The sequence below is a fragment of the Astyanax mexicanus genome, chromosome 19 (assembly GCF_023375975.1).
Source record: "Astyanax mexicanus isolate ESR-SI-001 chromosome 19, AstMex3_surface, whole genome shotgun sequence".
In the NCBI taxonomy this organism is placed as follows: domain Eukaryota; kingdom Metazoa; phylum Chordata; class Actinopteri; order Characiformes; family Acestrorhamphidae; genus Astyanax; species Astyanax mexicanus.
Window position 1 is genome coordinate 16,287,904 of NC_064426.1, and position 27,874 is coordinate 16,315,777.

The following is a 27,874-nucleotide window of genomic DNA, read 5'->3' on the forward strand; positions in this document are numbered from 1 at the left end:
TAAATGTTAGACACACTGAAATGTGCAGTAATCTGCTTAACCCCCATTTTTGTATTGTTCTGTCGGTGTGTTACAGGTGTTTATTCTAAAACTGTGCTCTTCTTCAGTCCTCCTGGAGAACTGATGGCTCACATACAGCTTTACTGTATGTTGTGTCCTACATCCTTATTTTGGGGGAAATCACGTTTAAATGAATAAATATTTGTGTTAGATAACAAACTAGGCGTCCCTGAGTTCTTCATAGATAATTAATAAGGTGTCCCTGTCTTCTTTTTCGGTAGTTAACAGCACCACCTGGTAAACCATTACCTTATGACTGATGAGTTACTGTGTTCTTCTTCAGGAGTTACTGCAGATCATGTCACAGTATTATAAAGTGAGAAACATGGTAACTAATTACTAATTACTGAGAAGTTACTGTAGATCATGTCACAGTATTATAAAGTGTAATAAAAATAATAATAATAATAATACATTTGAACAGTCATGCAGTTAATTTGTTTTAAAGCACATTTGCCAGTGTTATATTAACAGTGTTAGTGTTAGACTAACACTGTCAATTTTTAAAACCTCACAGTGTGATTGTTGGTTTTACACTAGTTAACTAACCGTGCTAACACTGGTAAATACACTGTGTAGTAGTGTTGTATATTTGACCCTAAGGTAGTCAGTACACCCTGTAGTTAACATAGCTAACTAACACACACACATTTAACCCAGCTAATTAACACACTAGCTAAATTAGCTAGCTAATGCTAACTACACACACAACTTAGCTAACTTAATAATACTTAATAATAATAACCTAACTAACTTAGCTAGTTAATGCTAACACACATTCTACAGCTGTTTTACAACACACATAGTGTCCTTGTCTGATCCGGGGGTAAAATAAGCTGGAAAAGGTCTCAGTCTCTTGGATACTAGTTTATTTTCAGTCAAATACAAAAATAAGAAAGCAGCAGAGTCTCTCTAAGACCTCCAGCAGCAGCAGGAGCAGCAGAGAATTTACACAGAGGACCAGGAGAGCTGCTCTGCTTATTACCCTAATAGTGCGCACTATAAAGTCTGTTGAGACTGCAAAGCTGAAGTACGGTTGCCAACAGTAAAATATGCGTTCCGTATTGAATTGATCCGGGATGCGCTTTGTCCCATTTTGCGCAGACCAGTGCTAACGTACAACATTAAACAGCACGCAGCAGGAGAGAAACGAGAGGCTGAGGAGAATACAGGGAGAGGAGAATACAGAGAGAGGGAGCAGTGTCCAGGTTCCCTGTGCGATATGCGTCTCCAGAAGCTGATATGGTATAAAAATCTTCAAAATATTAAAGCTCATTTGAAAGCATATATTAGGCTTATGCATATATATTATTCAATTTAACAATAAATACAAACAGCTAATTTACAAAAAGCAGTGCTTTTACAGCCCTGTTTTCCTTTGAAACATCTCCTAATCTCTCCTCATCTAAGTTTAATGGAGTTATTTCTCATCATATCTACACCTGGTTTGGTAAATGTGGTTAATCTGGTGAGCTGCTCATGGAACTAAACACAATATTCACACATGCTGTCACGTCTTGGCCCTTTCTCGTGTCTGTGTGCATTCCCCACGTGACCTGTGCTCCCCTGTGTCTCCCATCTCAGTACTTTTCCACCTGTGTCTCATTTGTAGCTCCGCCCCTTCCCCAGGTGTTTCTAATTCTAGTGTGTTTTGTGTTACTATAAATAGCCCTCCTCTGCCACCTTGTCTCCGTCGGTCTCCGATTTTGTATTTATTTACGTATTTATCCTCGTGTATATCCACTGCCCTGTTTAGTTATATTCAGTCTAGCTTAGCTTTTGTTGTTCTTCCTGTTTGTTTGTTAGTTTATCTCTTGTTTGTTATTGTTACCCCTCGCTTGTTTTAGTTTGCTTCTCTGTTCTATGTTTACTTGTTTATTTGCTTATTTGTTTAATAAATCTTGTCTTACCCGCATTTACGTCCGCCTCCCGTCTCATCCCCGCGTTAAAGAAAGACCGACCTTTAATTATGGACGTAGCGGGAAGATTTCTGTCGAGGTCCGGGCCGGCCATCCGCCGCCCCTCTTTCGGGATCCCAGCGCAGGAAAATCCGAGGCCTCGAGGCCGGAGAGGGCCTCGGTCTAGGCGCTCTAAGGGATCCCGAATTCGGAGGATTTTCTTGGGGGGGGGCATCACCGTTGGGGCTATGGGCCTTGCTTCGAACCGCGGGGGAGGCGAGGTGGTCAGAGACGCTGGCGATGAGGACTTTTGGAACTTTGTAGCTGCCGCGTCTAGTTCGGAGGATGAAGATTACCCTCCGACGCAAGCCCGCTTGCCGCTTCCTCCGGGGTCTGTTCTGCACCCGGCTTTCCGATGTCCACTCGATCTGGTGGAGGAGGCCACCCTTGCCCCGAACCGATCTCCAGCAGTGCCGGTCCTCAAGACGCCGTCTTCTGTCCGCCCGCCTCCCATGGCGCGCTCCGTTTCAGCGGCTCCTCAGCTAGCTTCAGCGGCTAACCTGCTAGCTTTTCCTGCGGCTGCTGCTCCAGCCTTCTATTCGGCGGTGCGGCTAACTCAGTTAGCATCCCCTGCTACCAAGACGCTCTCCTCTTCGTCTGCTCCAGCGCTCTCCTCTCCGGCTGTAACGGCGCTCACCTCTCCGAGGGCTGCAGATCCAGCTTCCACGGCGGCCGCACAGCCGCGCTCCGACACATCCCCTGCGCTGGACTCTACCGGCGGCTCCGCGCTTCCTACTCCAGACTCGTCCGGCAAATCAGCTGATCCAGTCCGGGTTTTCGAGTCACTCGCGGCAGCAGCAGCTCTCCGCTCCAAGGTTTCCATGGTTACGGCGCTACACTCTACTGCTCGCGCCACCCCGGAATCTGCATACACTGCGGTGAGTTCAGCTCAAGTCTCTGTGATTTCTTCAGCAGCCCTCATCTCCACGCAATCTCCTTCAGCCCAAGTCTCCAAGTCCGCTCCTGTGTCTGTGCCAGCGGTGCCCACCGCTCCTGTGTCTGTGCCAGCGGTGCCCACCGCCAATGTTCCTGTGCCAGCAGTGCCCACCGCCAATGTTCCTGTGCCAGTGGTGCCCACCGCTCCAGTGACTGTGCCAGCGGTGCCCACCGCCAATGTTCCTGTGCCAGCGGTGCCCACCGCCAATGTTCCTGTGCCAGCAGTACCCGCCACCGCCAGTGTTCCTGTGCCAGCGGTGCCCACCGCCAATGTTCCTGTGCCAGTGGTGCCTATCGCTCCAGCTCCGACGCCAGCTGCACCCGCCGCCGCGCCTGCCCAAGCTGCACCCGCCGCCGCGCCTGCCCAAGCTGCACCCGCCGCCGCGCCTGTCCAAGCTGCACCTGTCACCACACCCACGCCAGTTCCAGCTCCTAGGACTATGTTTGGCCCTAGGCCCCGTCTACCCAGGTCTGCCCCAAGGGCCCCGGACCTCAGCCCTAGAACTGTGCCCAGGCTGGCCCCACGGACCACACCACAGACTTTAGCCAGTCCTGGGCATCCCCAAGTTTATTTTGTACCCCTGTCGCTCCCTGTTATGGTTCCTGTGTCGGTCTATGTTCCTGTTCCTGTCTTGCCTGGTTTCTGTGTACCTGTCCCTGTGACCGTGTTCGTGTCTGTCCCGGTTAATGTTTTTGTCCCTGTTCCCTTGTCCTGTCCAGTGTACAGTCTAATGTCTCCGTTCATGTTCAAGGTCCAGTCTCCTTTCTTTGTCCAGTCTCCTGTCCGGTCTTTAGTTCAGTCTCCTGTTCTGCCCCATGTTAAGTCCCCGGTCTTGTCTCTTGTGTTTCCTGGCCTCTCCCCGCCGCCAGCCCCTGGGGTTCGTTTTTACGCGCCTCGGGAGCTGCGCGTTTAGGGAGGGGCTTCTGTCACGTCTTGGCCCTGTCTCGTGTCTGTTTGCATTCCCCACGTGACCTGTGCTCCCCTGTGTCTCCCGTCTCAGTACTTTTCCACCTGTGTCTCATTTGTAGCTCCGCCCCTTCCCCAGGTGTTTCTAATTCTAGTGTGTTTTGTGTTACTATAAATAGCCCTCCTCTGCCACCTTGTCCTCCGTCGGTCTTTGCACCTTCCCCCGTTGTCTGTCACGTCACGTCTTTGGTTTCTATTTACTCGCTCTTGTTTATTTATCGGTCACGTTATTTCTAGTTACGTTTATTTCCTGTTTGTCTCTGTTTATTTTGTATTTATTTACGTATTTATCCTCGTGTATATCCACTGCCCTGTTTAGTTATATTCAGTCTAGCTTAGCTTTTGTTGTTCTTCCTGTTTGTTTGTTAGTTTATCTCTCGTTTGTTATTGTTACCCCTCGCTTGTTTTGGTTTGCTTCTCTGTTCTATGTTTACTTGTTTATTTGCTTATTTGTTTAATAAATCTTGTCTTACCCGCATTTACGTCCGCCTCCCGTCTCATCCCCGCGTTACACATGCTGACTGAGGAGCATCCAGGAGAAATCTGGAACTACACTTTGTTCTTCAGCTCGGCTCACAAGATACAACATACTTAGTTAAAAATGAAAAATCCTTGTTATGTTTTACTGTATTTATATTTATTTGCAGTTATATTTATTTTTTCTGAGTTAAAACACTTATATTTCTGAGATAAATGGATTAGTGTATTTACTTTGGTGCTTTAAACATTTGCACAGTACTGTATATTATACATGTGGTTCGAATTAATCTAATACTAAAAATGTCTGCCAAAACACATATTTTTTTCAACAAACATAGCATACTGTGTTATATTGTTATATTTCATGGTTTGGAGTTATATTACCTAATTCATAGACTACTATATATTAGTCTATGAATTATTATTAGTCGCCCTGTAATTGCTGTTACATAATTCATAGACTAATATGTGTATATATATATATATATATATATATATATATATATATATATATATATATATATATATATATATATATATTTAATTGCATTTAATATCACCATTGAATTTTTTTTCAAGTTCATAGTTTCCAGGTGGCATGTAGGAGTTTTCAGCTGAGCAGTTAAGCAGTAATTAATGAGTAGTTACTATAAAGAAGACCTAATTAGTAAGTTGTATGTCTCAGTATAATCATTAGTTCAGTACTATCTACTGAGTAATTATTCAGTACTTCCTGGTAGTTAATAGAAGAGATTTAGGTGTAAATGCAGCACTATTAATTATTTACTCCTTAGTTCCTGCTAAGTTACCTATTAACTCAAACAACTGTTAGTGACATCAGCAACAATCTCCAGGTGTGAAGGGATCACAATCTACTGCTCACAGAAGACTTCATGAACAAAAGTACAGAGGCTTTACTAGAGGACCAGATATAAATACCTGCAAAAAATAAAAAAATGTCTCTTGTTGTCTCTTTTGTCTCATATTAATCTTTTAATGTTAAATCATTTTTTTCCCATCTACAGCAGAAAAAACAGATCAGCCTCACTGTTCCAAAACTTTTAGATGGGACTGTTTATTATTGGCTAGGCTGCTGCTGCTGTAAACAAAACGACTGAAAACAGTTTGGTTTCAACAGCTCTCATATCCGCCTACCAGCTGAACATTCTCACGAGAAGCGTTGCCCTTTTGTCCACTGTAATTTATAACCAAAACAACGAATTTACCGTATATTAAACTAATAAAATGAAATCTACCATTAAACATTGAACATACTTTTTATTATTAATTTTTTATTTAATGAAATTAATGGAACTGATTTTAAATAAAATATCATGCATCAATATCAGCAATTACTAAAACATTTATCATAGCTGATTGATGAGGACAATAAATCAGAATATTTTAATAGATGTAGTTATAGGCACAAACTAAAGCTTTAAATGTGTTTATTCTGTTATAAATGTTTAATTATAATTTAGAGTTTTGATACTAGAGGGCATACCTGTAGGACATTTTATGCCTTCTATATACAACTTTACTCAAATATTGATATCAGTAATGCAAATAAATTAGCAGTAAAGAAATGGTCAGTGTTTGAATGCTGATGCTGATGTGCTGATGTCTCCTTGCTTCTGGCTTTACTTTAAAATAACGTGACTGAAGAGAAATAGAAAAAGATGCAGCACTGTTTAATGACAAAGCTTATGTAATGAGGAACTCGCTGAAAGCTGATAGCCTTGTTGAGTTTTTTTCTTTTTTGGTTTCATGTTCTGAGGAAGTGTGTGGTTGTGTTATTAGCACTTTAAGAATACCTCACTCTGCAAAACTCGACATGCACACATAATTCTCACACACAGAATAACACGTCTGTCTTTCTGTCCGGCTCTCCATTATTGACGCAGGTCAGCTGTCCTTTAGGCCAAACATGCCATTAAAGTAACAACTGAAACTCCAGTCCATTTATTATTGTTTTAATTTGGATGCAAAGCAGGGGTCAAATTAACACACACATAATAAATAAATTAAAGAAAGTCTGACACTCTCGCCTTAAACACTACAAATTTAGCTGACAGTATTTAATTTCCTTTTGAGATTATTTCCCATCATGCTCAGGGACATTTTAAGGCATTTGAAAAATGACCGTTTCAGTCACACTTATTATCAATATATAATATTTTTAACAGTGCAAATTCTGCTTACATACAGTCATATGAAAAAGTTTAGGCACCCCTATTAATCTCAATCATTTTAGTTCTAAATATTTGGGTGTTTGCAACAGCCATTTCAGTTTGATATATCTAATAACTGATGGACACAGTAATATTTCAGGATTGAAATGAGGTTTAGTGTACTAACAGAAAATGTGCAATATGCATTAAACCAAAATACAGCAAAAACTAAAATACACAATACAGCGCACTTTGCACAAGAAGAAGTTGTATGGGAGAGTGATGCGAAAGAAGCCATTTCTGCAAGCATGCCACAAACAGAGTCTGTGGTGTGCTTTTGCATTGCGTTTGTGGCGTGCTTGCGGAAATGGCTTCTTTCGCATCACTCTCCCATAAAGCTTCTTCTTGTGCAAAGTGTGCTGTATTGTTGACCGATGCACAGTGACACCATCTGCAGCAATATGATGCTGCAGCTCTTTGGAGGTGGTCTGTGGATTGTCCTTGACTGTTCTCACCATTCTTCTTCTCTGCCTTTCTGATATTTTTCTTGGCCTGCCACTTCTGGGCTTAACAAAAACTGTCCCTGTGGTCTTCCATTTCCTTACTATGTTTCTCACAGTGGAAACTGACAGGTTAAATCTCTGAGACAACTTTTTGTATCCTTCCCCTGAACAACTATGTTGAATAATCTTTGTTTTTAGATCATTTGAGAGTTGTTTTGATGAGCCCATGATGCCACTCTTCAGAGGAGATTTAAATAGGAGAACAACTTGCAATTGGTATTCAAATCAATAAAATGATAAGGGTGCCCATACTTTTGCACCGGTCAAATTTTGGTTTAATGCATATTGCACATTTCCTGTTAGTACAATAAACCTCATTTCAATCCTGAAATATTACTGTGTCCATCAGTTATTAGATATATCAAACTGAAATGGCTGTTGCAAACACCCAAATATTTAGAACTAAAAATGATTAGGATTAATAGGGGTGCCCAAACTTTTTCATATGACTGTATGTTGCATATACTGCACACATAGTAATGTTTACATTTGAACATTTGCAAAAATCCCACCACAATCCCATAATAACCAACACATAAATAAATTGCAAATTGCCTCATATTCAAAAATCTGTAATATCCAGTGATATGTCTATCAGAAAATCTGTGTGACTATTTAATACAGTGGTCATTTTCATGATTTGTCTTTATAAATCATTAGCAAATTCAGTTAAATAGATCATACAGCAGAAGAACACAGTGATGTTTGAGAAGTAAAATGAAGTTTATAGGATGTACGGGAAGTGTGCAATAGTTCTTTAAACAATATTTGGCAGGTGCATCATTTTACTGATTTTAATAATTTTAGCACTAATTACTGGAACACAACGTTAACGATAAGCAGAAGAGAAGGATGGTGAGAACAGCCACTGTCAACCCACAGACCAGCTTTCATTGTTCAACTATTCAGTGCATCTACAACAACTACAAAGTGCTGCCACTATGATCGGGAGATTGCTGGTTCTAATCCCGGCCATGCAGTTTATCATCAGCTGCTGGAGCCCTGAGAGAGCACAACTAGCCTTGCTCTCTCTGGGTGGGTAGATGGCACTCTTTCCCCTCATCACTCCAAAGGGTGATGTCGATCAGCACAAGGCATCTGTGAGCTGATGTATTGAAATCAACTTGTTCTACTTTTCTCCGAGTGTGCTGTGTTGGGGCATAACTGGTGGTGGGGAATATAATGTTACCTAACCCAACTCAAAATAGTTTAGTGATCATTTACATAAATAAGCTATTAATCATATATTGCTGTAACTTACAGTTTAAAGTTCATTCAACTCATTCCAAATTTTCACTTCATTTAACTAACTTAAAAAACAGAATTTGTTAATATAAATGGGAAAAATTAGGTTATCATAACTTTCTACTTAAGTATTTTTTTTATGTATTTTAAATTTTTAAGTGCTGTATAGCTGTATATATGTTACTGGTTGTTTAAAAGCGTAGCGTTTCAGGGTTCTGTGTTTAAAGCTGCTTCACACTGCACAGATTTCTTCTCACTCCCACGCCAGACAGCTCTGACCAATCAGATAAAACAATGTGCTTGTGTGGTTTATTGGTGCACATTTTGGTGCATTTAATTTTATACCTGTGTGAAACCACACTAATCAGAGGGAGAAAATGCAAGTAAACAAACTCATCAACTGATACAGACCATAGAAACTAGTGCTGGGCGGTATGACCAAAAATGTATATCACATATATACAGGTGCTGGTCAACGAATTAGAATAATTTGAAATAGTGCAATCATGAAATTCTTTGAATGCATTTTTTGTGCAGAAAGCGCTGACATCTCCAGATCAACCACTTACCGTCGTCTGCGCGAACTCGGCTTCAAATCTCGCGTTCCAGCAGTAAAACCGATGCTGAACAAGAAACAAATGGAGAAACGGCTGAAGTGGGCCAAAGAACACGGCGAGTGGACTGCTGAAGACTGGCAGAAAGTGGTCTTCAGTGACGAATCACACTTCTGCATCTCCTTCGGTGACCAAGGTCCTCGTGTCTGGCGTCGTGATGGCGAAACCTACAACCACGAGTGCGTGAAAAGATCCGTCAAGTTTCCCCAGAGCGTTATGGTCTGGGAATGCATGTCCGCTCGAGGTGTAGGGAAACTCTGCTTCCTCAAGAAGACTGTCAATGCTGCCGTATATCAAGATGTTCTGGAAACGTTCCTGATTCCGACTGTTGAGGAACAGTTCGGCGAAGAAGACTTCATATTTCAACAGGATCTTGCACCAGCTCATGCGGCAAAGTCGACCAAAGATTGGTTCACTAAAAAACAGCTTGAAGTTTTGGCATGGCCGGCCAACTCGCCTGACCATTGAAAACCTTTGGGCCATCGTCAAGCGGAAAATTCGCGACAGAAAGCCTACTACGCTGGACCAACTGAAGCAGAACATCGCCACTGCCTGGGAAGCTGTGAGTGCAGAAACTTGCGACAAGCTGGTCAAATCGATGCCGCGGAGACTTCAGGCAGTCATACAAGCCAAGGGGGCAGCCACAAAATACTGAGAAAGTGATGATTGTAATTATAATAAAAATTATTCTAATTCAATGAAACGGTTTCTCCATTATTCTAATTCAATAAAACAACAGTGTCACAGTTAAATGGCCTAAATGGGCCTCTTGGAAAGCTCAGCTGAGCAAATTTTTTTCCAGGTAACGAGTTCTGTGATTAGTCTAACGAGTAGGACAGGTGCGGTGAACACCTGATTTGCTTTCTGCACAAAAAATGCATTCAAAGAATTTCATGATTGCACTATTTCAAATTATTCTAATTCGTTGACCAGCACCTGTATATACATAGTTCTACTTAAGACAGTTCGGGTCTTAAGTAGATCTGTGTCTGTGATCTTCTATTTCCTCACCATGTTCCTCACAGTGGAAACTGACAGCTGAAATCTCTGAAATGTTGTCACTCTTCAGAAAAGATGCAAAGAAGAGAAAAACTTGCAATTGTCCATATATATATATATATATATATATATATATATATATATATACATACATATATATAATATGTGTGTGTGTGTGTGTGTGTTTCTGAAAATTCTGGTGGTTTCACAGTATTTTTATTTTTTTTATTTTTTTTTATAATTCGATCATGACTGAGCTTAATATAGGTTTGAGTTACTGTGCTGTTAGGAGTACAGGGGTCCCCCAAGGTTGTATTAGCTCTCCACTGCTATTTAAACTTTTTACTAATGATTGTAGAAGCAGATACTCAGATAACTTCGTGTTCAAAGTCTCTGATGATACTGCTATTCTGAGTTTGGTACAGCATGATGGCAGTCTAACTTACAAATTTGTGGAATGGTGTGACATGAATCAACTTAACCTAAATGTGGCAAAGACACAGGAAATTGTTTTTGACTCCAAGGGAATTGGAAATCACTGTCCAGCACTATTCCTCAGGTTTCTTCTTATAAGTATCTGGGTGTCTACATTGAGAGTACATTGGGGAGCTCAACCCATGTGGAGTATCTGTGTGCTAGACTGCAGCAATGACTGTACTGTTTGAGGAGACCATTAAGCTTTTGGGTGAATCAGAAGATCTTTTACAAGTCCATATTAGAGAGCATTTTAGGCAGAGGTGGAAAAAGTACTGAAAAATTGTAATTAAGTAAAAGTACCTTTACTTTGCTAAAATTTTACTCAAGTAAAAGTAAAAGTACCCATCTAAAAATCTACTCGAGTAAAAGTAAAAAAGTACTCAATTTAAAATGTACGTTGAGTAAAAGTTACATAGTTACTTTTAATTATTTTATGTAAAAAAGTACTAATCATAAATTAAATAATAATTTGGACCTTTCAGGCAGTACTTGTTCAGACCACCCCATAAAACATTTTTAAGAACAAGTGGTATAGGTTTCTATGATCCATTTTTTCTTTACTGTTAAAAAGTTAAAAAGTTATGGTCATATATGTGACTATAAACCGTATTTTTATAGTTTTACAGTTCATTATTATTTTTTATTTGCCATTGCTATGCTTTAACTGTTATTTACATGTTTTTTTTTACATTTAAGAAGATTGTTTTATGTTCCCAATAAAAACTTAAGGAATTATCATTAAAAACATGAAATCATAACAAAAAAGTTGGTCGGCGCATGCACAGTGCCGTAAAGAAGCACATATCGATGGGTAGCATAACTCGACAGAACAACGCATCCCCCCAGCTGATTTACATAACTTCTCTCCCGCTAACAAAAATAAACACTGCTGGGAAAAGTTCAGCTGCACTGCCATGGAGAACAAAACTCAATTTTTTTTTTAATTCACCAATTCATTTTTTCCCCAGCATTTTATTTTTTACTCAGTAATGGGGAGTTTTCCAATGTAGTGAATTAAATTACTTGTGTCAAAATGTGCTTGAGTAAAAGTAAAATTACCTATTTTAAAAACTACTTAAAAATTACAAATTACTCATAAAATCTACTTAGTTACAGTAATGTGAGTAAATGTAATTCATTACTTTCCACCTCTGATTTTAGGATATGGTATATCTGTTTGGTTTTGTAATCTTTCTGTGCAGCTAAATAATAAACTAGCTAGGGTCTTCAGAACTGCTTGGAAAATTATTGGTGGTAGCCAGTTCTCCTCTCCTGAAGCAATTTTTGAGGAGTCTGTTTTTAGGTTAGCAAAGCGAATTACCTCTGATCCTGAACATCTTCTTTTCCCAGAGTATCAGCTTCTCCCTTCGGGTAGGAGATTCAGAGTGCCAAAGTGTAGGCTAATAAGGTACAGTTATTCATTTGTACCTGCTTCGATTACATTTCTTAATGCTAACAGATGAGGATGAGAATGGAAATCTTAAATTATTTTATTTTTTATTTTAGTATTTTACTGGCTTTTATGTTCATGTTCGTTGTATTGTATTGTCTTATATTGTATTATGTCAGTGGAAAGGCTTATGTGATTGTATTGGATTGCCAGTACAGCCAGATGCAATCTTGGGTAGCCCAAGAAAACTTTCCCCTATGGGGGACAATAAAGTCTATAAAACACTAAGGCTTTACTTTGTCCCACAAAATTACACAATACATAAGGAAACCAGATTCATTAGCAGAAAAACAGCTGATAAATGTAAACAATAATTTCATAAACACTCTTAATGGACCTAAACACTTAATGTGTAAGTAAAACATATATTTCTCAAAAGCTCTATTTCACAAGCAAAACACAATTTACAATATGTTATTATTGAAGCCATTACAGACATTACAGTATTAAAATTAGCCACAGTATTAATATAGGCTACAGTATTAATATATTTAAACAGGGTTATAGTTACTTCCTCGTATCCACAGTGTAACAGACTTTAAGGAAAATTGATTTACGGAATGTGTATGTACACTGAATGTCCTGTTGGGGTAGCTGTAGGGCAGAAAAAGGAGAGAAGAAGACTAAAGTAAAGTGTGGCTGCTATTTTCCCTCATTCCTGAGTCTGTGTGCGTTTTATTTTATTAATTATTAAGTTAGTAGTCGAACTCTGGTAAACTCGGTTATAAGAGTTTTAGGGAGTTTTATCTCTTGAGATGAATAAACGCTCACTTATGACCGATTCTAGGCTCTTCTGGGGCACAAGAGGAACATTTATCCGATCTGTGGATCGATTGTGCAATTCTATTCCTCTCAATCCAGTGCATTAGCTTGTTATGCTAACCTGTTATGCTAGCATTATCTAGCAAACTGTATGTGCTTCTTCGGCAGTGCTGTTCTACACGGTGCTCCACAGCGCCTCTAGCAGTGTGGCGGTATGTAAAAAATGCATACTGGTTTTAATTGCACCACTGCTATGAACCGCCCAGCACTAATAGAAACTAACTACAGGTGTTAAAACAGCCTAAGAAATGTTAAATATGATGTAACGCTCTTATTATGATAGGGAATGTTATGTGTATATGGTTCAATCAATACACTTATGTGATACAGCGTGTGACGTAATGACGCATTGTGTGTAGTCGAGTGGAGCACGTTCAAAAGGACGACCATGCTCAAGTTGTACTCCATGTTTATAATAAAGAAAAATAACTTAGAGATTCAGCTCGCTTATTATTCGCCATATAGGTTAAGACTGAGCAAATAATAAGTATGATTTTAACAAGAAATCACAGTGAAGCAGCTAAGAAGCACTGTTAAGTTCTCTAAGAGTTTTCACTTCTGTGAACAGCTCATGCTGAACTAGATCTATAAAAAAGTAAGAAAGCAAGTTAGAATAGAAGCATTCGACACCATCAGAAACACACACACAAAACAGGAGTCTTTATTAAAGATTATTCTTATCATCCAGGGAACCGATACAAGAGACACATTAAAATGTGTGCGTTTGAATGTGTAACAAGTGTTGGAGCAGTACAGAACCGTGTCTTGTGCTGGACGCTGTGGGATGTCTGCAGTCTGCAGTTTTTCGTCGTGTTCGAGTGTGTCTGAGACTGTGTGTGTGAGGGAGGGAGGGGGGAGGGGGAAGGGAAGACCACACTGAGGTGTGTGAAACACTGTGGCTCACTGGCAGTGAAACATCTGGGCAGTATCTAGAGTCCAATACTCGCTCACATTATCCACACTATCTTACACGCATACGCCAAAAAAAAAGAGTAAAGAAACGAAAGTAAACTAAAGGTGAGGTTTCTGAGAGCGTTTTTTTTTTTTTTTTACGGGAGGCCGGTGGGATCTCAGAGCGAGCGGGTGCAGCTCGGCACGCCGGCGCTCGCTCAGATTCTGTGCAAGTCGTGTGCATAGTTGAAGTGAAATGAGGAAGTGAGAAGTTTGCGGCAGCAGGCCGCGATCAAGTGTGTCGAAACGTTTAACGAGGATCCCACCGAACGAACACTGTCAGTGAGCATGGCGTACAGGCAGAGGTATTGCAAAAAAGGTACAGTGATGACACCCCGACACAGATCTACGACAGGACAGCTCGATTGGAGGGAAGACGCGTGTTGTAGCCGACATTCAGCCAAAAAAAAATCCTGGGGATGCAGTATCCAAGACGGACAAGATTTGTCTGGTTTTACCTTTATTTCTTTGTTGTCCAATGAAAAACTAGTATTTTTATTTTTGTTGTTGTTTTTTGTTTACTACACTACAATTTGAATTACCTGTTTGGAATGTAGAAGGCCAGTCCAATGAGACTTGATTACTTTAATGGAGCAAGATGCTTCTCCAAGTAAATGACACTTACTCAAGCACCTATCTCTTCTTAGGTCTGTGAATTATATTACTGTAAATTTAAAACCAGCAGATTTTAAAGGTCTCATTCCATCGTTTTTTCATTCATTTTTTTATGTCTAGTTGTGGTCTCTAGTATGAATGAATGCTCTGTGAGCCATTTTTTGTGAGAAAAAAAAAGTGCAGGGTGGAAAAGTATGTGATCCCCTAGGCTAATGACTTTTCTAAGAGGTTATTGGAGCCAGGAGTCAGTCAACCTAGATTTCAAGCAATGTGATGAAATTGGATGTGTTGGTAAAAGCTGCCCTGCCCTATAAAAAAACACATCAGTTTTGAGTTTGTTGTTCTTGAGCAGCAACTTCTTTATGTGAATCATGCCTTGCACAAAAAAGCTCTCAGAAGACCTACGTTCAAGAATTGTTGACTTGCATGAAGCTGAAAAGGGTTACAAAAGTATCTTTAAAGGTCTTGACCTGTTCCGATGTTTCTGTAATTCACTGAATTATTTCACTGAATTAGTGGTCTCTAAGGAAAGAAAGGATTTTGGCTCTTGCGGATGAATATTCATACGTTCAAACTTATCGTCTCTGATTGCCTAAAAGCATTTCAGCAGAGAAAGCGATCTGCCTCTGACCCACAGTCAAATTTGCAGCAGTAAAACTGAAAAAATGTTTCAGAGATACAGCCTTAGTTAAAGATACAGCACTGAGTGCTAGATAAAGTTAACCCTTAAACTTCACTTAAGGTGTTGCTTGGCTGAGGGGCAGAGACAATCCCTAACCAACCACATTAACTCATGAGTAGAAGAAGACTTTTTAAGTTGACTTTTTTTTTTAAGTTGACTTTTGTATTAAAAGTTTGTGTGTTAAAACGCCCTAAGAAATCACAGTTAAGCAGCTGAGAAGCACTGTTAAGTTCTCTAAGAGTTTTCACTTCTGTGAACAGCTCATGCTGTACTAGATCTATAAAAAGAAAAATAAGAAAGCCAGTTAGAATAGAAGCATTCAACACCATCAGAAACACACACACAAAACAGGAGTCTTTATTAAAGATTATTCTTATCATCCAGGGAACCGATACAAGAGACACATTAAAATTTGTGCGTTTGAATGTGTAACAAGTGTTGGAGCAGTACAGAACCGTGTCTTGTGCTGGATGCTGTGGGATGTCTGCAGTCTGCAGTTTTTCGTCGTGTTCGAGTGTGTCTGAGACTCTGTGTGTGTGTGTGTGTGTGTGAGGGACACAAACTGAAATACACGACGGAGCTCTAAGGAGCAGCTGGCTCCCAGATCACACTAAACCATACCTAGGAAGCTCGGGCTGGTTCTAATATCCAGTACTTTGATTTTATTTTGATTGTACTGAGATTTAGATTCCATTTGATATGTGTCTGGTAATGTTGTAGTTACACATTAATAATACCAACAACAGTGTAACTACAGGTGATATATTACTTTATACTTTAGTTACAGTTCCTATTAGAGCTTTTGTATATACATTTATATTAGGGGTGTCACAATTTCGATATTTCATCGAAATCGATCGTAATTATGTCATGGTCTCGAGCCTCGAAGTCAAAAAGAGGATCGGCGATCCCTCCCTCTAAGCTACGCAAGCACGCAAGCTACGCAAATGCCCCAGCACGCTAAGCAAATGGCGCAGCACACTGTAGCCGAAGCCGCGGTCACTGTGACTGCTGAAAGAGCAGCCCTTTCTCCAGAGAATGTGGACATTTTCATCTTCTTAAAGAAAAACTTGACAATATAAAAATAACAGTCGTTTTGTCTAGCCTCAAATATGTTAATAGTTTTGGTACCTTAAGGAGCATCTTTCTCTCAGATAAAGTTAATAACTTTAAAAACTTGTCACAGTCATGTTTAACTGTGATAGTAGGATAGAGTTCAGTTTGTTAAGGCTCTAATTGTTCTATTATTTTGTACATGACTGTTCCTGTATTTTTTACTATTTATTTTGTTATGTTGCACATTGCTGTTTTAATAGTGCACACTGCTGCTACCAAAAAAGCCACTAGATGGCGTTACATATATATCTTTTTATTATTTATCATTTAAATTTGACCATTAGTGTGGTGTATTACAGATCACTTGTATCACTTTGCACCACTTATATCAAGTCCACCTTTTGAGATAAGATATTGTAAATTTGATAAATCAAGCCAATGACTGACCATAGACTAATATAAAACTGGCATAGGCCTCTCTGCTGTAAAAAAGAAAAAAGAAAAGAGGATTTAGAGAATCGTGACACCCCTAATTTATATCAACCCCAGTTTTGATACAAACATGTAAAAGGACAATGGTATTTTTTATATATTATTTTTGTTTTATATAATTTCATCCTTCTTTTCTCCCCAATTTAGCTATATGATTATCCCACCCACACTGCTGCTCAGATGCACTTTACCTATCACTTAGTGTTGCCCCAACACCAGGAGGGTGAAGACTAGCACATGCCTTCTCTGATAGATGTGAAGTCATCCACCAGCTCTTTTCCAGCTGCTGCTGATGTAGCATTACAGATTATCATCACTGTTGTTGTACAGATTGTAAATAGTATGTAGCTTCATAGAGGTGCTTAATATAAAGTGGAACCGAATTTTAACTGCAGGGTTGCAAGTGCAGTAAAATGTAGAATATAAATATCCTGATATTCTGGCATCTAAACATTCAGATTTTCATGAATTACAATTTTCTAATTTGCTATGTTAATCAATTGTATCAATTTTGTTTTAAACAAATATCTTTTATATAAGCATCTGGTTTGTCCAAGCAGCATAATAATAAATGTGCATGTAAATGCACTCACTATGATTTTGGTGTAATTGTGCATCCCAGGTATTCCCCAGTCTTATGGGCATTAGCTTTTCTGTAACACTTCAAAACACTTTTTAATTACTCTGAGCAAGGCCAGTTCAATAACAAGTGTTGGCTTTAATTACAAACCTTCTGAGTCTTTAAACACCTTCAGGATGAGTGAAGATAAAGTTGCAAGAAAAAGTATGTGAACCCTTTGGGAATACTTGGATTTCTGCATAAATTGGTTATTAAGCCACAACAATAGACAAACACAGTCTTAAACTAATCCCACAAAACATGTATATGTTTGCATGGTTTTATTGATGCATTGCATGGTTGCATACTTTTTCTTGCAACTGTATATAGCCACGGTTATAAGACTAGCATCCAAATGTTGGGGTGGACCTATAGCTGCCATGGCCTCCCCCAAAGGAACTGTGCCAGGGAAGCTGCTCATTCCAGGCCAGGAGTTTGACCTGGCACCACTGTTGTAGATTCCGACACGTCCATCCCAAGGACAGCATGTGCATTTAATTCAAGCTCTGTGTAAAACATTGCAGCTCTACCAATTTAGTATAAAGCATAGCTGGTTTTGGTGTCCCACCAGGCACAGGAACTTCAAAGAAGTCAGCAATTCACAATAAATCAACAATATGGCACTGCTGAAATACTGACCACAAAAAATAAGCCAAAGTGATTTACTTTAAAGCAGTAGCATTAACCTCAGGAATAGGAACAGCTAAAATAAAAAACAAAACCCAAACTTAAGTTAAAGTATAACTAACTTAACAAAAAATAATCAAAAATACATTTACCTTTCCTTTCTCCCTAACCCCTAACAAAAACGCTTTATTTTAAGTAAATATGTTAACAGTAACATATAAACAACAAACAGCACATAATTAACAGTCTTTCACTGAAGCAGTCTAATAAATACATTTTTTTCACTTTATTTGTAAGTGCCCATATTAAGATTTGAAGATGTTAACATGAGAAATGACTGATTATGTAACATTTCCAGTACAGCCCATGAAATGTCCACAACAAGCTGACAAAGTAGCTAGCAATAAGCTATATGCTAGCTGCCAGCACAATTAACAAAGAAAACAAGAAAATCCCAACAGAGAAACAATATTTATCCCCAAATAAAAAATAGAAAGGAAATAAATGCACAAAAAACACACACAAAAAAAAAATTAACTAACCAGTGGGGACCACAGGAAAAACCCAAAATAATTAATTAAACAAATCAATAAACAAACAAAAAAACGATAAGGCCCAGTATACACACTTATAGAAAACAACTCCAAACAAATAAACACCACAAATAAAACAAATACCAGAAAGAGCACATTAGGCCTACAGGCCAACACAAATAAGGACTGCTCTTTAAAAGAAATGAAAAATTAATAACAAATTAACACTAACATCAAAATAAATATAAAATTGGGAAAATAAACTGAACTAACTAAACCCACAATACTAACAAAAATATAATTTAACTTTTTTTTTTAAATATAGGAAAAAAAACAACACAACACAACAGTAGATAAACATCAAACTAATATTACAAAAAAATAATAATAAAAAATAAAATGTGTCTGGGCGACGAGACTAAACGAACAAAAACAACAATTTAACAACCACTAAAGATGTACTAATCTTAAATCAGCAGCATAACAGCTGGAATATACAGCTTCATAAAGGTGAGAAGAAAACAGCAGCTCCACAGAAGGAGGAGCAGCTAGAGCAGGGTCCCCAATTACATTTTCCTAAGGGCCACATTCAGCCAACAACACAAAAGCAAGGGCCAGTGTATTAGTTGCATATTGTCAGCTAATTAGGCAGATTGTACAATAGCTATTTGTTTGCTGTTTTAGTGGATGTCATTAATTAGGTATATGAACTGGACGTCCCACTCCCCCTTCTTGCAGGCTGCATTCAATACTAGTTGCCGCTGGGCCAACAGTTTGCTCCTCGAAGGCTGGATCAGGCCTGCGGGCCACCTATTGGGGAACCCTGAGCTACAGGGACGATAGAAGAAAATGAGCAGCGCGACAGTTCTAACAAAATAATTAAAATGTATATACAAATACAGCCTAGGTGCATACACTGTAAAAAAAAAAAAAATTTTACAGAAAATAACCGTTGAAAAAAACATTTTTTTTTGTATTTTATGTAAAAAGAGAATATACCTGAAAATAATAGTAAAAACATATATTTTAATAAATCAGCTGTGAAAGCACAGTCAAAGTCTGTAAATTTAAATGACCAGAATCCTCCATTTTTTAACTCAACTGTACAATTTTTTTAAGGGTTTGAATGTTAATTTATGGGGGTCTCGGTGTAAAAATACACTCATTGACGTATAAACACAGTCTTAGGTGTAAAAATACACTCACTGACGTATAAACACAGTATTTGGTGTTAAAATACAGTCACTGACGTATAAACACAGTCTTTGGTGTAAAAATACACTTGCTGACGTATAAACACAGTCTTTGGTGTAAAAATACACTTGCTGACGTATAAACACAGTCTTTGGTGTGAAGATACACACCAGTATGTCTACATTTCTTACATTTTGCTGTAAATAAGAAGTAACATTACAAAGCCATATGAATATTAATTTAACAGAACTGTCCCATAAAATTACTTTCAATATATTGTAATACAAAAATAACTGCAAATCTTATTTTAACAGCAATTAACCTTATTAAATGTGGAATTATAGTGAAATGTTAATGATTTATATGCACTATGTTTAAAAGTATTTGTTAACTTATACAAATTATTGAATGCCTGTTCCAGTAATTTCCATTGTCAGGTGTATAAAACCAAGCATCTACGAATTCAGACATTTAGAAACATTAGTAAAAGAACTGTCTCCTCTCCTGTCTGCACTGTTTTTAAAACATAAGTGCAGAAATAGCTTGTTAAACTCATGCATTGGATAACAGTGCAACAGAACTGAACATGCTTGCATTGAAGCATGTGCGCATACATACACTCACACAGGCTTATACAACTAGACATACATTTTAAAGTTTAGGGGAGCCAATAGAGGTTGTTTTGTGCACTACCTTTGCTCTCTACAATTTCATTCCCTATTGTTTTTATTATTATTATTATTATTATTATTATTATTATTATTATTATTATTATTATTATTATTATTATTATTATTACTGTTATTATAGCACCACAAAAATAGGCTGATGACACAATTCACTCCAGTACAAGGAAGTTTCACTCCAATAAACTTCCTTGTATATTACTTGGCTATTTTAGCCTATATATTTGAATTTAATTAATTAATTTATTTCATGAAATGACCATTAAAAAAATGTGACATGAATTCTCTATAAAACCCTTCTTGGCTATCTGACTAAATAATTAAAACTATACTAAGTAATAACAAAAAATCCAGCCTTTCCCATTGTGGAGATTTTCCCATTGTAGAGGAAATTAGCATATATACATAATTTTAAAAATAATAATAAAAGAAAATCATACTTTACATTGCTCAGGCAAGCAGTTGGAGAAAATTCATTCTCATAGCTGTTTAATATAAATGTTACCCTTATTTTACCATATTTTTTACCAGTAGTTTACTATTGTTTTATTGTTATGAGGGAATACATCATAAATAATTACAATTATAGCATACTTACAATTAACAAATTACTTTATAATATTTCCATAATAATACCTATAATATATAATAGTAATATATATATATATATATATATATATATATATATATATATATATATATATATATATATATATATATATATATAATACAAAATACTACAATAATATATTACAATAATAAAATATCTATAATAGTATTATAATATTAATAATATATTAAAATAACAATAATTATAGCTAATCTAGCAAATTCACTCAATGTCCTGTTCTAAATGTTACCATTGGTTCATGACGTCCACTGTAATGGACAGTTACATTTGGACACACAACCAAAACACTATATCACCCATTTTGGTTAAATTGATTAAATTTGTAGTAAGTGTTCCTTACTACATTCTTAATAATAATAAAAATATTTATACCTGCATATTTCTTGCAGAATAAAAATATTTGACCGATATTCCAGAGGTCATATGGTCATTTCCACTGTTGGTCACCATCTTGGACTTGCAATATCTCAGTTTTGAGAATATTGATGAAGACATTTATTTTTTACACAATAAAGAGTGGATTTAGAAGACAGGCCCCTGGTGGTTTGGAGTATATATTGCAAATATTTTGCTTTTTAAATACTGTTTAAATATGCGTCCACTGTAGTGTACACCATGCATGAAATGGTTAAATAACACTACTAAACACCAAACCTGCCATTTATTTTTAAAAAGGTACAGGCTTACAATTAGTGCTGTAACAATACATTGATCTGTATCGATGCATAGATACAACTATGAACGATACGATGCATCGATTTGACGTAAAAACATCGATCATGTGTTTTTCACGTGCGTTTAACCTCTTACTGCAGAAGCGCCCTCTAGCGGGCCCGCCGGCGGGTCCGTTCTGACTATATAAAGTAGAATGCTTAAAAGCGTCAAATATTCTAAACACACCGACCAACAAACCGACTCATATTCATTAGTACTACTTTATTTACCTGCATGCAAATTTTCATCCATCTACATAAAACCAGTCACCAGAAATCTCCAACTGAAAACTGTTTTTTTTTTACATTGTTTACATGAGCAACACGCCTCCCCAACAAAATAGCCTTATAAAATATTAGTGTATAAAACAACATCAGATTATATTATAGAAAATTCACTTACTATCACAGCATCCACAACACAGCACTGAACCACAGATAAAATATCAATAAAGTCCATTATTTACCTGCTCACTCCTCTTCACAAACATGCGTTTAGTTTCAGCGCAGCAGCAACGTCATATTCTCAAGCTCCTAGCGACCACACAATGTAGTGTTTTCTCCTAAAGTTGTATGTGAATCCAAAGCTAAGGGTGTCCTCTTCTAGATTCTGTTTTTTTTATTGGTCCACAAACAATTACTTTTCTTGAGTGATCGTCTTCTGAACCAATGACGTGAGCGCTGGTGTTCAGAGGTGTCCAATCAAATCAGGTCATAGCCTTTCTCCAGAAGGCTTCTCCTGGAGAAATTTTGAACACTTTGGAGACGCCTGGTGGACACCTAATATAATGCAGTGTAATTTTGCTTTGTGATATAAATTACAACTACTGAATCAGGAAATGTATAGAATGATTGATTATTCCTCACTAACATCCATACACACATTGTAAACTCCAAATATAACAGGTGCTTTTTTTTTTTTTTACATTTTCTTCTACATATGATATTCTCAAATGGAACCTAAATAATGGAAATTAAAGTCTTGCAGTGAATTATTGTTTTGCCCCAACTGTCTAGTTCAATTTAAGCCCTGAATGGTCAATGTGCTATTTGGAAAACTTAAGATATCCATTGTTATATCGTAGTAGTGCATGAGCATAAAATTGGATCTGCAGTAAGAGGTTTAAACATTGCATTGTTCCGCTCTGTGTTATTCTCAGCCTATTCTCCGTTACTCTCCACTGCTGTTTGCCGAGCACGTTTGAGTTAAGAGTTACCTCAGCAAGTCGAATCGCATCGTACCGTGACATAATGTGAGGTATCGCACATAGGGTTGCAGCGGTAACCGGTTTCATGGTATACCACGGTATTAAAATGCACGGTTATTATACCGTGTGTGTTTGCTTATTACCGGTAAAAGGCAATCCAGCGGAGAAACTCCGCGCATGCGCAACTCTGCTCCGCTTCAGATACTCAGCACACAGTGGTGAGAATGGTGAGAATGTCAGAAAGTGCATCAGACTTAACAAATCTCGGTCCGCTTAAAAAAAAGGCTAAACTAAAATCAGCAGTGTGGGACTATTTCGGATACCAACGCACCCGAGGATGGTTATCTGATTTGTAATGAATATGTGTCCGTAAAGTCGCAGCTAAAAGAGGAAATACGTCAAACCTGTTCTCCCATCTCCGAGAACACCACCCCGCTGTGCAGCTCAAAGTATGTGTTTAGTTTATAATTTTAATCCGAACCTAAATAAAACCTCTTTGTAGTCGTGAACAACCCATGCGATAAGCGCCCGCCGGCGGGCCGTTCTGACTATGTAAATTAGAATGTTTAAAAGCCTCAAATATTCTGAACACACCGACCAACTAACCGACTGATAATCTTTATTACTACTTTAACTACCTGCATGCAAACTTACAACCATCTACATGAAACCAGTCGCCAGAAATCTCCAACTGAAACAGCCTGTTTTTTCACATTGTTTACATGAGGAACACGCCTCCCCAACAAAATAGCCTTATAAAATATTATTAGTATATAAAATAACATCAGATTATATTATAGAAAATACACATACTATCACAGCATCCACAATACAGCACTGAACTGCAGATACAATATCCATAAAGTCCTTTATTCGCCTGCTTACTCCTCTTCACAAACATGCGTTTAGTTTCAGCGCAGCAGCAACGTAATATTCTCAAGCTCCTAGCGACCACACAATGTAGTGTTTTCACGTAAAGTTGTACGTGAATCCAGAGCTAAGGCTGTCCTCTTCTAGATTCTGTGGTTTTTATTGGTCCACAAACCACTATTTTTCTTGAGTGATCGTCTTTTGAACCAATCAAATCAAATCAGGTCATAGCCTTTCTCCAGCGTCACAAAAGTGATTGACACCTATTTCAACCAATAGTCCACCCTCAGACGAAAACACTGAAACGTAATTTGCCCTGATTGGTCTCCTAATGGCTGGGGGAGGGGCCAAACCGTCACCACGTGCTGCGCTGTCACAAAAAAAACAACAACTCCAAACTCCATAGCGCACACAGCGCCCAAACGTGACTTTGTGTCATTTCATCAAAAAAATATTAATATTACTCTGAGATGGACTTACATTCATTTATTTTATCACAAACATACAAAAAATATGAAACTGTTTTTGTAGACAGACAGATTTATCTCTGTATTAGATTAGGGGCGCTCTGGAGAGGTTTTTCAAGCCTTTGGAGACGCCTGGTGGACACCTAATATAATGCAGTCTAACTCTTCAATGCTTCAATGTAATGTTTTCAAATTTTGTAATTTGTTTGTCAAGACCCTAATAAACCAGAAAATGTAGAGAATCCACATCCATACACACACTATAAACTCCAAACAGGCTTTTTTTAAAGGAGACATTTTGTATATAATAGTTTCAGGTTTCTACAATAAATAGTTAATTGAACAAAAAAAACCTTTGTTGAAATTTCTTTAAGGGTCGGTGTATCTTTTAATAATATATGTAACAAACTGTGATACCGTGATACCGCGGTATTTTCTGAGACGGTTATCATACCGTGAAAATCTCATACCGTTGCAACCCTAATCACACATTATCGTATCGTTGACTAAAATAATCGTATCGTAATGAATCTTGTGATTTACACCCCTACTTACAATATATAATTATCTTAACAGCTACAATGTTTGACAGGTGCAGTAGTCAAAGTACACTGTTGATATTTCCAAAATGTCAAACAGTAACAGCAGCTGTATTTAAAATAAAACTGGCTTAAATATAAAAACAGCTATGTGCTGTTACACAACTGCAAAAAGTGAATAAATGTAAAACATACAACAGTGAGAAGTTTGTGAAAAACAATATTTATAGATCAAACAGCTATACGCTGTTACAATTGAAGACGAAAACAATATAAACAAACAATAACAGCAGCTTCATGAGAATTAAAACAGTCTGTCTGGAAAGATCAAACAGCCAATGCTGTTACAATTGCAGACATGAACAATATAAACACAAACAGTAACAGCAGCTTCATGAGAATTAAAACAATCTGTCTGGAAAGATCAAACAGCCAATGCTGTTACAATTGCAGACATGAACAATATAAACACAAACAGTAACAGCAGCTTCATGGGAAATCTTGCATCTTAGTCAGCTCATTCTTCTTGAAACTACAAAGGAGACCAAGAAATCTATTAAAAACTTTAACAAAACAATACAAATGACTACAATCCAAATATGATTTCAAAATATTCACCAGCTGGATAGATGAGCCAACAATTTATCAGATTTTATTACAACATATCTTACTGCTCTATAGATGCAGCCAATACCATGTCTCTTTTTTTCACAGCTTACTGTATTAACATGCTAATGTCACTATGCATTTATACAGTTGGGCAAAAAAGTAAATTTTTGCATTTAAGGATGCATTATGTTTTCTAAACCATATACAGCAGAAAAAGGTTATCATGCTAAATGAGCAGCATTTGGGGGTTTCTTTAACAATTGAGTCATGTTACACAGTTGTGTGTGTGTGCGACTGTGAGAGAGAGAGAGGGAGAGAGAGAATAACTTACTAGTCACTCCATCCAATCGTACTCAGATATCTTTGAGATGAGTGAAAGGACCCTGGGGTTGACAGCCAACCGTTTCCGTTTCCCTTTTTTTTCCACTTTTGTACCATGATCGGGGTTGATTCTGAAAATGCACCTGTTGACAGAATAGCATATTTTTGAGAAATACTATATTACTGTTAGTTGCGTCAATTGACAACTTTAATTGCGTTATTTTTTCTGTGATTAACCACTACTCGCAAGTAAATATGCTAGAATTTGCGTGTGTTAATGAATTAGTTTGATGTGAACTGAAACAACTTTACCAGATAAACACTCAGACCTTTTAAGCTTGCTCTACAGAAGAAGGATGCAAGCATGTGAGCCACACATCACCAAAACGAGCTTTCAGAGGGTCCATGAGGAAAATCTGTTGTGTCACACAAGCAAGTCACACAAGGTCCACAGCTACAGGCCTTGCCCAGTTGAGGTTATTGTTGCCAGGGGAGGACAACCAGCTTAATTCCTAGGGTTCAATTACTTTTTTTCCACAGTTCTCAGGTCAAACTGTTTTACATGATTGGTCAAATATGGTCATGGTGATTAAATTGCTTTGAAAACACTACAGTTACTATACAGATTATACATAGGCTTTGATATCAATACTGAAAAACTGAAACAGCGCCAACAACCAACAATCCAACATTTTACCACTGTGGTATGCTTAAATTAACCAAACAATTCATGTTAAAGATGATGCATAGTAAGAAAATACCTTTGAAGGAACTCCAGGGTGGTGCAAATCTCTGCAGGGTAGTCAATATTCATGACATAGTACATCATGAACATGTTAACCACTGCATTGGTCAATGTGGGAATTCTTTCCATCACAACCACCTGATCAATTGCCACCATGAATCCTGTTGCTGTCAGTGGGCTGTCTCCTGTGAACACAGACAAATATAAGTCTTACTAGGTTGACTCAATAATTTTTTTTTCTTAGTTCCAACTTACTAGTAACAATACCACTTCTTTTCTGCTGCTGCCATTGCATTATCGGTTGGCCAGTGGGCTCTGAGGACAGTGCAGCAACTTAGTTCCAACACACATCAGCAGGCAGTTGCCTGTGCCAATTGACATCACCTGTCCAGCAATCTGACATACCATTTCTCAATGCAAAGAGCTTTTTAAGCATGCAAAGTGATACTTAAGTGCTGAAGACTACATTTAGAATCCTTGTCTATTAAAGATCCCATGAAGAACCATTTTTCAAAAGTGTAGTATAACCCTAGACAAAATGTATGTAGAGAACAAATGTTGAATCTCACAATTCTCAATCAGTTTCACTTACCACACACCACAATGCATGGAGTAGATGGCAGATTTTCTTGTCTTACTTCAGATGACACGCAAGTGTCTTCAACATGAACAAACATGTGCCTTTCTTCTTCCTTGAAGTGGAGCAATAGCATCAGTACGGCACCACTGGGATCTTTACTGGAATTTGCAGAATGGATATCATGCAGCAGCTCTGCTGCATGGCTTCCTTTTTCCCTAACCTGACACTTGAAGAAATGCAGAATGCGTTCGAATTTACTGGTCATGGTTTCATAAAATTCTTCATCCATTTGGACACCAGTAAGTTTCCAAAAATGGGTCTTCAATCCAGTGGTATGAAATAAGTAGGGCCACTCCGCTTTCATGGTTTGTGTGTCTTCTTCATCAACAACATCTCTTCTTTGGGACGCAAATGTGTCGAACATCAGCATCTCAATCTTTTTCTTGTCTTGGTCATTGTTCTCAAACATTTTCTTTAGTTCTTCCTTTTTCTTTTGTTGTACTTCAAGGTTTCCAGGAACCAGATCAGGGCTTACACATCCATATTCAGTTTTCCGCCGTCTGCTTTTCTCATCAACTCCGGATTGAGCAATCATTGGCTGTGTTCTTTGGTAGTTGTCAACTCTGCACTGAAGTTGTTTTGCAAGGGAATCATAACCACTTCCTACTACATCACCCTCAATTACATCCTTGAATGACTTAGGATACGCCAAGACCATCTTGCGTGCAATTTCATTTAAGTGTTTCTTCTTTGGATTTTGACAAACTGCCAGGATTTCTGCAGCTACCAGCCTGATGACCTCTCTTCTGTCCCTAGCAGATGGGCGTTCTTCCATCTTGAGAGTGTCTTTTATGTGTGAGGGCATGTTGTTCCAAGGCATGCTAAAGTTGAAGTGCCAGTCATTGTCCAGTACTGAATGCTGCGCTGTGCTGTTACTGTTGGAGGGAGTCAAGCTTTCAAAAGACAAATCTGTAATGGAAAACAGTGCAATTAA

General features: G+C 38.0%; 2 protein-coding genes across 2 annotated transcripts in view; both read right to left on the reverse strand.

Moving 5' to 3' along the window:
• Window positions 1–27,874, reverse strand: part of LOC103034334 (uncharacterized) — a 381,713-nt gene that overhangs the window by 287,151 nt on the left and 66,688 nt on the right. The gene's annotated exons all lie outside the window — the stretch shown is intronic.
• LOC111194980 (uncharacterized) lies at window positions 24,864–27,844 on the reverse strand. The gene is made up of 4 exons (XM_022680698.2): window positions 26,893–27,844; window positions 26,317–26,485; window positions 25,566–25,698; window positions 24,864–25,157 (listed from the first exon to the last, which is right to left on the reverse strand). Exons 1-3 carry the CDS (start codon window positions 27,758–27,760, stop codon window positions 25,569–25,571), a joined length of 1,167 nt encoding a protein of 388 aa, XP_022536419.2. The 5' UTR covers window positions 27,761–27,844; the 3' UTR covers window positions 24,864–25,157; window positions 25,566–25,568.